The sequence below is a fragment of the Ursus americanus genome, chromosome 7 (assembly GCF_024610735.1).
Source record: "Ursus americanus isolate L20-20 chromosome 7, mUrsAme1.1.p, whole genome shotgun sequence".
Classification (NCBI taxonomy): domain Eukaryota; kingdom Metazoa; phylum Chordata; class Mammalia; order Carnivora; family Ursidae; genus Ursus; species Ursus americanus.
The window spans coordinates 65171353-65185390 of NC_142133.1; the positions used below are offsets into that span (position 1 = coordinate 65171353).

Genomic DNA, 14038 nt, shown 5'->3' on the forward strand with positions numbered 1-14038 from the left:
ATTGTTATATCTCCTCTTGTTAAGAGTCCCCTTGTGGGGTGTTGCAGACTCACAGGGACTCCAATACTGCCTCCTAACCAAAGACAGACCCCAGCAATGAGAAATAGACAAACGATAGTCTTGGAGTGTATGGGAGTACAATCAAGTTTGGGGGAAGTAGTCAGATGACCTCAGAAAAGGGAGAAAAATCTCTCCACTCCAACTGAGGAGTGGAGATTAATTTAGTGCCTACCTGGAACAAAACCCTTTGGCACTGTAGACTGGTTGGCCAGATATCTGGGAACAGTTTTCTGCCTCTTGGGTGTAGGGAATTTATCCTATGTCAAGAAGAAAGGTATCAAGCAGTTCAGTTTCCTTCCCGTACAGAAGAGGAAACAAAACCTGGAGGCAACCAGACTATTAGCAGCAGAGGGATCACAACCCAAAGGAGGCAAGTATTGTACCACCCTATTGTGATCAACCTCAGGTTATGCCAGTTTCGTTTTTGAGCTAACTGATAGGGAAGTGCCTTCCATTGCAGAGAAGCTTTGCTCCTCCACGGCAGCCCCCTGACATTGCATCATGGAATTCCACTTTCAGTGGCAGAAAAGATGGGACCTGGGGACCCATGCTGTTGAGGCTGTAGGTTGGTGCTAGCAGCCCTGCTCCTGCTGCTGACTCTTAGCCTTGGTCTCTACCTCCAAAACAAAATCAGGAGAATATTTTCAGCCCTTGCTCTCTTTCTCTACCATAAACCCTTTTCTCTGAAGGCCATTCTACTTCAACCTTCCCTCCCAATATAGCCACTTTATGCCATAATCTATGGATTCCTGTACTTTTCTTCCTGTGCCTTTGCTCCTACTATTCCCTCCATCATCTCCACATAAGCCCCATTCATCCTTCAAGGTCCCAGCTCAAATTTCACCTTTTACCAAGGCACTTCCCAGATTTCTCTAGTAAAAATTCTTCCTTCCATGTATTCTCAAGAGGGAAGGAGGAAAAGAGGATAAATGAGTGTTTATTTAAACACTTGATCTATTTCAGGTATTTTGTATATGTTGCTTAATCATATGAGGTAGTTAATTGCCACCAATTTGCTTGTAAATATAAGATTGAGAGTTTGAGCAGTCTATAAGGTTACTTTACTAAGTGGTGGTGCTGAGATTTGAACGTAGACAGTCTGACTTCAGAGAACAACTTTCCAACCTACCAGATTTGGACTTCTATTAAATTTACTAGTGTAAATTCACTCCTGGCACAGTGTTTTGCGTATTGGAGCCTTAAGTGTTTGTGACATTGAATTACCTTGCTTCCTCATTGTGTTTCTCCAGTACCTGTGACAGGATTCTCCCTGTCTTAATCATAGAGGAATTGAGTAAATGGGGGCTAGAACTAGCCAGGTGAGAACCTGAAAGAGTCCGGTATGGCTGCTTCCTGAAGTGTGAGTTCCCTGGATATAGTTAAGCAAAGACTGCCAGCCTGACGGATCAGCCAGGGATCTTGTAATACTATGTTTCCACCACCCTTGAAAGAATATTGCACTATGTTCACAAAATTTTAGAATGTTAAAGCTGAAAAGAAAGAAATCACCTAATCTAGTGATTTACAAACACTCTTAGTTGTGGACCCCTTTGTTTAAAAGTGGGCTTTTCTAGGAATATTTTTTAAGCTGAGGTAAAGAAAAACCTGTAGTGAGTGATACCTCCCAAAAACCTCTTGTAAACCCCTAACATTGAGGAGCCATTTTGAAAAACATAGCCCAACAGATGAGGAACCTTAAGTACAGGTTTAGTGATGACCAAAGCTGCAGAACCCACTAGTTACAAAGCCAGTACCAGGACTCTGAGGTTCTGGAATCCTGTGCTTTCCATGGAGGAGTCCTTTTTACCAACATTTCTAAAGGCCATTGTGGACAAAGACTGAACTAGGTGCCAAGGGGATGACAAATACGAACAAGACCCAGTTTCACCCATTCGGGAGCTCACAATCCAGGCTAGTGAAGAACCCAGGGACACTGAAGAAAACACACTTAACTATGGCTTATGGTTTCCAGATTTCCGGGACTGAGAAGGGCGTCAGCACCTTTGCCAGTTCCGGGGTGCGGGAGTAGTGAGGGTCTATCCAGGTTGAGAAGCCCGGGCTTCGGGGAGAGAAGGGGCATGAGGGGGCAGAGGTCGGACCCAGGTGGGAACTGTGGCAGGCGGGGTCCTCACCAAGACCTGGTGCGGTCCACCTGGGAAAGGGGTTGCTCGCTGTCCGTCTGGACAGCTGAGCGGTTCTCCACGAGTATCACGCTCAGTCCACTTGCACTCCACCCTCGGCTTGCTGGAGGCAGAAAGCTTTGTCGGGGAGCCGGACGGAAGGGGCGGGGCTTGCGGCGGAAGTCCTTTCCCGGTCACGTGGGAGGGGCTGGATGCGAGCGCAGGTGAGTGCAGGGCGATCCTCCTTTCCCGGCTCAAATCGTCGCGTTCCTGGAGCGCCCAAAGCGCAAGTGACCGGTCCAGGCCCGGGGAATGACAGGCCCTATTTCCGGTGTGGAGTTGGACTCAGGAAGGATGAGGGCTGGTTCCAGCTAAGAGTGAATCTGGGGCCGACGAGGCTGTGGGTGAAAGCCAGAGCAGACCTGCCCTTATGAGTGTCTCAGTACGGAAGGAGGCCCCCCAGGTGGCTCTGCTTCAGAGATGGGGTGGCGGGTGGCTGCCACCGAGATTCCGCAGCCGCCTACAGCCTTCCTCTATTACCGGATTGTCTAAGGCGATCCCTGTGGCAGGAAGCTGTCCAGGAAGCATCCCTCCTGAGGCCTCCACCCCTCTAGGACATATTGGAAGCGGGACAGGGAGAGGGGATGGGCACGAGGGAAAATCAAGCGTCTCTTTAATTGCGGGGAGGGGCAGTGGGGGTGACCCCCCTCTCCTCTTGGCTTGACAGGAATCATGGCACTCTGGCGGGCATACCAGCGAGCCCTGACGATTCACCCGTGGAAAGTACAGGTCCTGACAGCTGGTGAGTGAATAGACCTGAGTGGGACCAGAGCAGACTGATTGGGGAGGCAGAAGCTCACCCCACCCCATCTCCCTCATTTTTGCTTCTATTGAGCCCCCTTGAAAAGTTGGCTGTCTCTCATCCGAAGTTGTCCCCAGTCTTTTGGAGGGTGGGTCCCCTTTGGAAGGGGTATACCCAGATGTAAAGTAGGATCTGAAAGTCCTCAGAAAGCTGAGCAGTCATCCCTTCAGGTTAAAGGCATTGCCCCAGGAGGCCTTAACTTAGAAAGCTAACAATACCAAACGCTCCTCTAACATCTTACAGTGTGCAAAACACTTTCAACACATCTCATAGGGTCCCCACAAAGATCTGTGAGCTAGGATCCCTTGAGTTCTCGTTAGATCACACACCTGATAAGTGCTGGGATCAGGACTCTTACCCCAGTTTATTTTTCTTCGTTTTTTTTATCATGAAATAATACCTTAACATAAAAAAGAATGGTTAAGACATGTATATACGGGTTAAATAGTATTAAAACTGATTACTCTTGTATTAGTACCCAGTTTGAGAACCCTTGAGCACCTATCCCTAACTCACAAACCAAGAAATAACTACTTTCCTGAGTTTTGTTTATACCGCTCTTTTGCTTTTCTTACAGTTTTAGTACCCATGTATGTATCCCCAAACGATATACTAATCAAGGATTTATGTTTACTCCAAATCCAGTGATTGGGTAGCAACGTCACAAAGGTAACCCAGTGACTTACCTGCATTTGTTACCACCTTTATTTTGCACATTAGCTAAGAAGTGCAGGGATGGCACAGAGATATGTAAGTTTTATAGAGGGGAGGACTAGAAGGTCTGTGACTCTTGGGGCAGTGCAAGAGTGATTGGGTTAAGATGGGATCTTGCCTACGTTTAGAGGAAGGGAAGAGGATTCTAGGGAGGACCATGGGCCTCTGAGAAGAGGACTGTTGGAAGAGTGGCAGGCTATGGAAGCCAGGGAGGCACAGCAGGCCTCTTACTGGAACAGCCCCACTTCAGCACTAGAAACTTCACTGGGTGACCGGCCAAGGGATGGACAATTTTGCCCCTCTCTGGGCCCCTCTCCAACCTCCGTGCCGAACCACCCCATGTCCTGTCCTCAGAGTGTCCGTCAGCCTGCATGACTCACCTGGTTGCGTGTGTGGTGACTCATGCTGGACTGTGTGGCTCTGATGGGGACCGACACGGTGGGCCCTTTGCCAGCCTCAGATTCCCTCAGGGCCCTTCACTGCCGGAAGGAAGGTTCCCCCTGGTGGTCATCAAGAACAGAGAGGGGGGGTAGTCCTCGTGTTTCCCTACCCAAGGGGTGTGCAGTCGACAGGGGGAGGAGCTGGCCTGCAGAGGGGCCCTTGCGCAGATGTGTGGCCGAGCTGGGGTGCTGGTCTGTCGGTGCCAGAGCCCACATCATCTCCGTGCAGCCCTGAAGCACTTTCTAGGTAGCACTTTTCTCAGACCTCTTCCCTGCTGCTAGTGTATTTGGATCAAACTACAAGGAAGGGGAGGAGGTGGGTTTGGCTCACCAAGCTGTTTTTAGGTCCTAGCACCTAAAGGCCCCCGGGATAGCTGCTCACGCTGGAAGGCAGAACAGAGATTTCAGACTTGGAGTTCGAAGAGCAGGATTTGAATTTCAGAGTCGTAGCCCTCAGTAGCTGCCCGAACAGAGACAAGTAAGTCAGGAAACCTCTTGGAGCCTCAGTTTCCTCGTTCAGGAGTTGAGTTTAGTTAGCTGACCTCACAGAGTCAGTGTAAGGGTTATCTCTGTGAAGAGGCTTTAGAAATAAAAAAATGCCTAATAGACATAAAGGCTCCTGGGCTTGGCCCTTTCCATGAGTGTTGTCAACCCACATAAAACAAGCTGTTCTTTTTTTTTTAGATTTATTTATTTTTTAGAGAGAGAGAGCGCAAAAGCGGGAGGGCCAGAGGGAGGAGAGAGAGTCTGAGAGTCTTAAGCAGACTCCACGCTCAGTGCAGAGTCTGATGCAGAGCTCGATCTCACGACCCTGAGATGAGGACCTGAGCAGAAACCGAGAGTTGGACGCTTAACCGACTGGGTCACCCAGGCGCCCCCAAGCTGTTCTTTTTCTAGTGGTGTTTTGGCTGAGTTCATTCCATTTGCCTTAAACTTGAACATGGGTGACTATCTCAGCCTTGGTTCTCCAAGCGGCAGAGCCTGGGGCTTTGGTGCAGGCACTTTGTGAGGGAGTGGGAAGGAATCCCGTGGGGGAGGCGGGGGAGCCAATGTAAGGAAGATAAATTGCACGCGTAGGGCACGTGGCTGCTCCATCCCTTAAAACTGAGAAGCTCTTTGAAATGCCTCTTACGACTGTAGGGGAGAATAGCCATTTCTGGAGAAAAGAAGCCTTTACCCACCAGCTCTCATCCCACATTGGTCAAAGATTCGCCACATGGGATGTCAACACCTGTGTGCAGTCCCCGGGTAAGCCATCAACGGCGCAGCCCCGAGTATGACCGACGCCTGAGGCAGGATCCGTCAGGTTGAGCTGCAGTAGTGGCCGGAGGAGGGATAAGTGAGTCAAGATCTGAAATGGTTCAAAAGAAGCGTCTGATATGCCTAGTGTTGACCTAGCTAAAGTCAGGAACAGAGCAGCCTGGGAAGAGGTCCACTGTGTGTTCTGCAGAGCCTGAGTCAGCCTTTTCCCGTCCTTTCTGGAGGGCCCTTCCAGTCTCCAGTGGGCCCCGGGCCCAGCTCCATCCATTTTTGGCCCCTTTAGTCCTGCTGCGGGGGCAGGTGAGCTTCTGCAGACACTGGTTTCCTCGGAGTCCGAATTCTGCCCGGATGGGAGAGCTCAGCAGGCCCGGGAGTGTCCAGTCCAGGCCCCGGTACCATAGAGCAGGAGACTACGGCAGGGGTGGGGGTGACGTGCGATGAGTCCCCGTGGTCGGTGGTAGAGCCGGCCTTAGAACGGAGTGCACTTCCCAGTGCCCTGCCCTGCACTCGAGACTACTGGGCCTCGGAAAGCTGAGTGTAGCCCCCGTTGGTCTGGGCTTACATACCTGACAAGCTGCAGAACTCTCCATTTTTGTCTCATTTTCTAGCAGTAGGACAGCTTTGGTCCAGGAATGGGGAGAGCATTCAGACCAGTCCCGGAGGATGCACCCTCCCCTCTCGCTGCTAGGCTTCAGTTGCCTCGGGGGTCCATCAGGGCCAGCTCCCAGCCCAGGCAGCTGCCGGGGAGGAGTGAGTCAGTCGGCAGCCCCGCTGGCCCCACGCCAGGAGCTGTACCTGTCGCCCCAGGCCTCTGATACTCAAGGACACGCTTCCTGCTCCCCATTCCACCTTTCTGCCCCTCAACCTTCTCATCTTCCATTAGCACTTGATTTTCGGCAACTAGGACCCCATACACAAAAGCCAGGAGAGGAATAAAATAGGGGAAGTAGGGAACTAGGAAGATGGTGTGGCAGTGGGGCTTCTCCACTAGTGGGCAGGGGTGGTCCCAGATAGATCGGTGCTCAGAGGCAGCCTGCCCCCCACCCCCTCACTCCGCTGAATCCGGTGGCGAGTGACGGCATGAGAACTGGCACCAACCCAAGGGCATGATGTCACACCTGCGCCAGCGTCTGCCTGCTGGGCTCCACGCCCAGCCTGGCATTGGGCATCACTGCCCGGCAGCCCCTCGCGCTGCCCCATCAGGGCTCGGGCATTACGTCTCCACGGGTCTCCGGCTCCAACCCCCTGGAAACAAGTCCGAGGCAAGGGGAGCCAGAGCACTGAAAGATCTAGACCAATCAAATATGTCGGGAGGACTCCCAGAACCTAGTTGGGGCTTGTTTGGGCTCTGGCAGTGGGGAAGATGGAATGAGGAATGTGAATGTCAGCTCTGCTTGCTCAGACTCACTTGGGCCAGAGATGCAGGCCTGCTCTGCGCTCAGACCGAAACCTTCACCCGCCCTGGAGTTGCTGCAGGCCCAGGGCCCTGCCGATCTATGGGCAGAGGAGGAATGGCTGGGTGGTTCTGTCTGAAATGGACGGGGCTGCAGGGGCTGCAGGGCTACAAGCCTGCTCCCTCTCACTGCTGCCCTTCCACTTGGCGAGCATGCTCTGGGGTCCTGGGATCCATCTTTCTCAAAGGCTGTTGGGTGACCGCTGGCAAGCCACAGAGTGAGAACACATACCTCCCTCTCTTTGTGACTGCTGTGACCTAGGAATATTGTTGCTTGTCCTCCCCGCAAGGTGACAAGGAACAGAGAGGGTCACCTCCTGGGGAGTAAAAGACAGGAAGTGCATTAGTCCAAGAAGTGTCTTTGATGTGTGGCCTTTGGGGCCCTGTTTGGGCAGGAGCCTCCTGCGAGTAGAAGCCACAGAGGCCTCTTGGCGCCACTGACCCCTGAGCCCAAGTCTCCACCCCTGCTATGATTCCCTAGCTTCCGGTTCCTCCTTGAGAGAAGGCCTGGGTTCAGCCCCAACCCTATTCCTTACCAGATAACCTCATCTCTCAAAGACATTAAATGGAGGTGTGACCTTACCTCCCAGACCTTTTGTGAAGATTAAATGTGTGAGAGCCGTTTGTAAACTGTAAACATTTTGCCAGAGTAGAACATCAAATGGTTAGGTCTCTTTATTTCAGAAGTGACTGCCTTCTGTTCCACCTTCCCCAGGTACCCTTGCCTTTATGCATGGCCACAGCAGCAAGCCCTCCCTGGGGAAGTTGAGGCAGGGGGTGGGGAGATGAGTAGTAACTGCGTGGAGCAGGGAGCAAGCCTCCACTTCCACGGATCCCCACAACTTGAGCCAGACCCGTGGGCCTGTGGGCTACTCATGCCCTTCCCAGAGTGGGCCTGTTGTTTGGGGCAGTACGTCTGACATCTTTCCTTGGTTTGTTTTCTGAGCACCTCCAGGCACTTGGTTAGGTGTGGCGGGGGATAAGAGAACAAAGATGTCTAGGATTCTCTCCTCGCCCTCTGGGAGGTCGCGGCTAGCACGTTCTGGGAAGAGCCCCCAGCACTTTGAGAGCTTCAGGGAGAGGAGAGGCAGGACTGCCTTGATGGGCGTGCGGGGGTCCTAGCAGCTGAGGCCAGCAGCCTAGCTCACCCGTGGGGGTCGCAGCCCCAGCCCTCAGCTTTCCCAGCTGCCTTGGAGGCTGCTCAGGGGCAGGGCTTTGTGGAGGGTGCGGGGAAGAGCAGTGAGTGTGCGGCCGCCATGGACGTCAGAGCCAGCTGTGTACCAAGGACTAGGGTTAAAGGATGTGTTTGCCCAGTGCTAATTGAGGGCACAGGGACAGTGGTGGCTGTGGGACTAGAGAGGGGCTCTCATTACTCAGTGAGATGGACAGGCGAGCCGGAGATCATATGGTCACTCCCGAGTGACCCTGTGTGTGTTTGCTGGAAACCATCACGCCGCCATAACTGACGGGGGGCTCTGTAAATAGTGACAGTTTCTATCTTGGTTTCTGGGTGTGGGTGTCTGACTAGGGTTGCTTGGGATGGGGTGTCTGTGTGAGCGAGGGAAGGGGAAGCAGGTACGAAGGCCTGGGGCGGCGGACGGGAAGTGACTATAATATCTGTTGTCCACTCAATCTGACGTTGTGAACGGAGGGAGTCTGGGTTTACCTGATTGTGCTAGGAGGTGACCAGGACTCTTCTTACCAGTTCAACCAGTCATCTTCCTGCTTGGGACCATGTTAGCACTCGTGTTTTAGAAAAAGAATTATTCTTGCTGTCCTCCACAAAGAGAGACCCCAAGACCAAGGTGAAGGACACTTTCCAGGGTCTTGCCTGGGACTGGGGGAAAAACCCCAGGGTTCCTTACCATTCTACACATGATCTATTCACGGTACGGGTCCTGGAAAAATCACTGTGTAGGAAATCAAGCCACCTGGCTCTTGCCTTGGTTCTGCCACTTACTGGTTATGTGAGGTCCCAGACCTTCATTTCTATACCTCGAAGATAAGGAGTTTGGATGGAATTATCTGTAAGGCTTTTCCACTTCTGACAGTCCATGGTTCTCAGCCCCAAGCACCTTAGATTCGCCTTCATCTGCAGTCTCTGTGACTTCCGTCTGTGACTCCGTGCAGAGTCTGCGGGCCCCGGCCTGATCAAGGCTGCTCATCCCAGTTTCCAACAGGACACTTCGAAGCAGCAGTAAAGGACTGGCCATTTGCCCCAGAACTAATCTCGTAGGCTCCAAGTGTCAGAGCCTCATTCAGGGACTTCCTTCCCTACCTGAAACGGCAGCCCATCTCCAGGAGGTGTCCTGACAACACCCGTGTACCCTGCACAGGGTCCCTGATGGGCCTGGGTGACATTATCTCACAGCAGCTGGTGGAGAAGCGAGGTCTGCGGGGACACCAGACTGGCCGGACCCTGACCATGGTCTCCCTGGGCTGTGGCTTTGTGGTAAGTTCCGTCCACAGCTGGGCTTCTGGAGGACTGGACGGTGGTCTTAGTTCCTGTCACTCTTTAGTTTCCCCTGGCCTCTCTCATATCTAAGCCAAGTGTCTGCTTCCACGAGGATTTGGTTTCTAATCCTCCAGAGTGGGGCTTTGTGATGCAGACGCCAAGCGCTCCCCTCACTGCACACCCTCTGTCCCCCCGTCCCCCCACCCCGGGCTTTACTTTCAGGGCCCTGTAGTAGGAGGCTGGTACAGGGTTCTGGACCGCCTCCTCCCCCGCACCACCAAGGCAGACGCGCTAAAGAAGATGCTGTTGGACCAGGTGAGCAGAAGGAAAAGGCACTCGGGAAGCAGGAGCCGTGCTGGGGGAGGTGCGGGGTTTACGTGCTCACAGAACTTGCATTTCTCTCCCCTAGGGGTGCTTCGCCCCATGTTTTCTAGGCTGTTTCCTCCCACTGGTAGGAGCACTCAATGGACTGTCCGCTCAGGACAACTGGGCCAAGCTACGGCGGGTGAGCCGGGCGGGTGGGCGACGGGCTTCAGGGCTGCGTGGGGCCGAGCCCGGTGGGATGCGGGCGGAGTCCCAGGCTCTGGAAAAGAGGAGCTGGGCCGTGTGGTCGGAGTGTGGTCTTTGAACAGAAGTCTGCGTGGGGTGCGCTCTGCAGACCGGGAGGCGGGGGCTGCGTGGAAGTAAGTGCACGAGTCAGTCTATTCCTTTTGTCTCCTCAGGACTACCCCGATGCCCTCGTCACCAACTACTACGTAAGCGCTGCCGCCACAGCCGCCTGTTCCGCTTTCTTGAGTCCAGAAGTGCCCAGGGCCGGGGGTCGTCCTGCCATAGACATCCCTCAGTTGGCATGACTCTCTCACCCCCAGTGTGGGCACCAGACTCAGGGAAGCGCTCACCCAGTCGTTCACCTTGTTGTTGTCTGCAGAAGCTGGAGTAAGACCAGGCAGTGCGTCTGGGGGCCGGGCGATGGAGGCAGCCCCCCAACCTGCACCTTCTTTCTCTCGTAGCTCTGGCCTGCTGTGCAGTTAGCCAACTTCTACCTGGTCCCCCTTCATTACAGGTAAGACACATCCTCCCCCACCCTCCAAGGAAGACACACAGCACAAACAGCTGGACACGAAGTGATGCTCCTTTCACCCTTGAATCACTCTAGACCCTCCCAGAACACTGCCCTGATCAGAGCTCCTCAGACTCTCAAGTGTTCTATTCAGAACTTCTTATCCTTCAGAGAACCTGCCCCAGAACCTGCCCACTGACCTTCTTTCATCTTCCTGAAGAGGCTCCTGCTCACAGCCCCGTCTCCACCCACCTGAGCTCTCACCTTTGACGGCAGAGCTGCAGGGATGGTGCCTGGGGGGCAACAGCCTAGGTTAGACCGGAAGGCAGACCGGAGAGCCAAGGAGGAGCCCGGGCCCGTTAGTCCGCTGCAGAGTACTAGTCTGCCTTAACCAAGGTAGTTGCTGAAACCACAGTAAAAAATGTAGTGGAACTCCAGAGGAGTAGTTAAAATTGTTGGGGGTGAAGGGGCATTGGGAACAGGGAAAAATATGGAAGTCTTCAGAGGGAACGGTCAACATTCACGTGACCAGCATAGCTTAACGGAAGATCCTCACACTAGGGTTGAAACTAGAGAAAGGTAAATTGACAATAAAGAGAAGGAGGTGCACTTTTCATGGGAGGCAGTATGTTTTCGGAAGATAAAATCTCTTCAGCTGGGACAAAATGGACAGAGACGCGTATCCGGAAGGAGCCCGGCCAGGAGTGAAAGAGGCCCACTCGGTGAGATGAGGGTGTTCCTCTCTGAGGCGCTTGTCCTGTGGTCTGAGCCACACGTCCCTTTCCTTGGCGCTGAAGGAAGGAGACCTCGTGTGGACATTCTCAGAGACAAGCCCTCCTTTCCTGGAGCACTTTTACAGCTCTCCCCCCATGCTTGCTCCTCATTCTCCATCGTCCTCACGACGACGTCACCCCTGTTCCGTAGGTTGGCCGTTGTCCAGTGTGTCGCAGTCCTCTGGAACTCCTACCTGTCCTGGAAGGCACACCGGCTCTAGGCCGGCCTCACCCCGGTGCCTGCGCGGGCGGTGCTGCAGCTCGACCCCAGAGCGGTCAGACGGCCTCCTCGACATGGGCACATCGCTTTTCCTGGGGTTCTGTGGCCACTCAGAACTTAATGGGCTTCGCACCTGACTCCTTTTGAAATCATTACAACCTTTATAACGGTCTTATCCCCACCACATGGTAGACACTCCATAAATACGTATGGTCTCGTCAGCTGTCGCTTACACCTGTGGCCCCCCCCCCGCCCTCCCCCCGCCCATGCCATCATCCCCACTCTTCACAGACACATCTGTGCTCTAACCTTCCCAGCTCAACGGGAGCTCTGGCTCTTTGGGGACCCCCAGATGGTGCCTCTGCAGATCGGTTATTAAATATGTAGTCTGAAAGCTGCAGAAGCGATGCAGAGGACACAGCAGAAACCTATGGGGCAGTCAGAATTTCTAGAGCTGGAAAGAAGTCTAGAGACAACCAGTCCCGATCTCCTACGGATGAGCACACCGAGGTCCACGGAAGTGAGGTGACCTGTCCAGACCGCCAACCAGTGGCAGAGTGGAAACGTGAACTCACATGCGATAGATGAATGTGTCCCCTCCAGAATTCATCTGTTGAAAACCCAGTGCCCACGGTGATGGCATTAGGCAGTGGGGCCTTTGGGAGGTGATGAGGTCATGAGGGATTCATGCCCTTTTGAAGCAGTCCCAGACAGATCCCCCACGCCTCCCAGCATGTGGGGACACAGTGAGAAGGTGCTCTCTATGAAAGTTAGCAGGCGGCTTCTCCCCAATACCACATCTACCAGCGCCATGGGCTTGGACCTCCCAGCCTCTAGAACTGTGAATAATAAATGTTTGCTGTTTATAAGATACTGAGTTGATAGTATTTTTGGTATAGCAGTGTGAAGAGACTAAGACTTCTTCCTACCAAATGATCTTAACTGAAGGCCAAAGGTACAGTAATACTGTTGCTGTGACTCCCAGAAGAAAAACTAACTTGGCGAAAATACCACTTTGGGGCAAACTCGGCAGCAGACGGACCCACCTTTTGTAGTCTGAAAGCACCCAGAGGCCTCAGTCAGACCGGCCTAGAATTTAGACCACGGGGCTGGAATAAGACCAAGCATCCAGGCAGTGGGGAGCTGCCTCTGGGGTTGTACCAGAGTGGGAGCTGGGAGCCAGCTGTGCCCTTGAGTGCCTTAGTTTGCCCAACTGATAGCCGGGACTAGGGACTAGGTCTGAGCAGCACAACTTTCTCCCAATGCCTCTGGCCTCTTCCAGAGGCCAACAGCAGGTGGGTGCCACCGACAGCCATGAGGTCCAGCCTCTCTTCTGTGCGCCACAGAAGACCGGCCACCTGACTGGTCTGATCTGGGGACCGGCCCTAGTCCCTGCTGGCTGTTGTAAGCACATAAGGGACTCTCTTGGTCCCAGAGCAATGGTTATGCCCCAGTGGCTTCTCTCTCTCTTAAGGCGGGGGCCACTTGCAGCGCTGGCCCCAGGACCCAGAGTCTAGGGTTCTGAGGTTGCCCCCTCCGGGTCTCGCAAGCGGCCAGGCTCAAGGCTGTGGCTGTCATTGCTTCTACAATCAGTGCATGTTCCTTGCTGACGTCAGTTGGAGCTGTCCTGGAGCTATATAAGGCTGGCGGCAGTCCCGGGACAGACCCCGTGTTCCCCGCGGCGCCAGCAGCCCGCCCGAGGGACAGAGACTGGAGCCCCATCCTGCAGCGTGCAGACACTCTCCCGCAACCTGTGAGTGGCTCCCAGCTCCTGCCCGGACTCCCTCAGCACCAGGACTTGGCGCTCAGCTCACCCACCACGACTGGCCCAAAGGGAGAGAGGGAGGACGGGGTGGCACCGGGCTGGGCAGCGGCAGGGGCTGGAGGGAAGGCTGCGGGTACCAGGCGACAGCCGCAGGGGCCGGGCAGGGGAGCTGCATGCGCGCGGGAAGGGGAGTGCTGCCACCTGCGACTGCCCCGAGCGCACCTCACCCTGCGCTGCCCCTGTGTGTCCAGGGCCGGCGGCACCATGAAGCAGGGGGGACGCGCGGCGCTGCTGGTGGCGTTGCTGCTCCTGGCACAGCTGCACCTGGGCAGCAGCCAGTGGAGCCCGGAGACGGCGGCGGCCCGGGTCCGGGACCCGAGTCTGCGCTGGAGCCCCGGCGCGCGGAACCAGGACGGCGGGGCCCGCGCGCTGCTCTTGCTGCTGGCCGAGCGCTTCCCACGCCGCGCGGGGCCCGGCCGGTGGGGTTCCCGGACCGCGGGCGAGCGGCCGAGACGGGACGACCCTCCGCTCTCCATTGATCTCACCTTCCACCTGCTGCGGACCCTGCTGGAGCTGGCGCGGACACAGAGCCAGCGGGAGCGCGCCGAGCAGAACCGCATCATATTCGAGTCGGTGGGCAAGTAATCGGCGGGATCTGCAGCCACGAGAACCTCGACCCCCGTCCCCCAACCCCGGGCCGGGACGTGCGCGACTGGAACTGACCCAGTCCCGCCGGGCTAGAGCGGCCCAGGGATGCCCTGAGCACTCTGTGCGTCACCAATTTTTAATAAAAGTGCTTAAGAGCCTTTGGCCTCGGTTGTGGGGCGCGGGGAACCACAGCAGGGTGGGAGCCCGT

The 14038-nt window shown here is 54.8% G+C and overlaps 2 protein-coding genes and 1 long non-coding RNA gene across 16 annotated transcripts; 2 read left to right on the forward strand and 1 right to left on the reverse strand.

Annotated features, from left to right (window-relative positions):
- Window positions 1-2362: 2362 nt before the first annotated feature.
- On the forward strand, window positions 2363-12290 carry MPV17 (mitochondrial inner membrane protein MPV17). Of its 14 annotated transcripts, none has more exons than XM_087863778.1 (8): window positions 2363-2404; window positions 2908-2982; window positions 9281-9361; window positions 9587-9679; window positions 9774-9869; window positions 10087-10119; window positions 10375-10427; window positions 11349-12290. In XM_087863778.1, the coding sequence occupies exons 2-8, from the start codon at window positions 2913-2915 to the stop codon at window positions 11562-11564; spliced, it is 642 nt and encodes a 213-aa protein (XP_087719904.1). In that variant the 5' UTR covers window positions 2363-2404; window positions 2908-2912; the 3' UTR covers window positions 11565-12290. The 14 variants fall into 14 exon arrangements, 10 of the variants coding, with proteins under 10 accessions (XP_087719904.1, XP_087719900.1, XP_045665160.1 ...); XM_045809204.2 differs by having other exon boundaries at window positions 2397-2511; window positions 9246-9361; window positions 11349-11566; XM_045809202.2 differs by having other exon boundaries at window positions 2397-2511; window positions 9246-9361; window positions 10521-11491.
- LOC148109717 (uncharacterized) lies at window positions 4900-9235 on the reverse strand. The gene is made up of 2 exons (XR_015725309.1): window positions 7142-9235; window positions 4900-6193 (listed from the first exon to the last, which is right to left on the reverse strand). It is a non-coding gene; the product is annotated as an uncharacterized LOC148109717 (long non-coding RNA).
- A 1150-nt stretch (window positions 12291-13440) lies between the features above and the next one.
- On the forward strand, window positions 13441-13980 carry UCN (urocortin). Its single transcript, XM_045809207.2, has one exon. The coding sequence runs from the start codon at window positions 13447-13449 to the stop codon at window positions 13825-13827; it is 381 nt and encodes a 126-aa protein (XP_045665163.1). The 5' UTR covers window positions 13441-13446; the 3' UTR covers window positions 13828-13980.
- The last annotated feature ends 58 nt before the right edge of the window (window positions 13981-14038 follow it).

Coding starts and splice junctions, on each gene's coding strand:
- MPV17 (XM_087863774.1), top strand. CDS start 2,913: ATGGCACTCTGGCGGGCATACCAGCGAGCCCTGACGATTCACCCGTGG. Junction 9,362..9,586: donor CCCTGGGCTGTGGCTTTGTG/GTAAGTTCCGTC, acceptor CTTTACTTTCAG/GGCCCTGTAGTAGGAGGCTG. Junction 10,120..10,374: donor CCCTCGTCACCAACTACTAC/GTAAGCGCTGCC, acceptor TTTCTCTCGTAG/CTCTGGCCTGCTGTGCAGTT.
- UCN (XM_045809207.2), top strand. CDS start 13,447: ATGAAGCAGGGGGGACGCGCGGCGCTGCTGGTGGCGTTGCTGCTCCTG.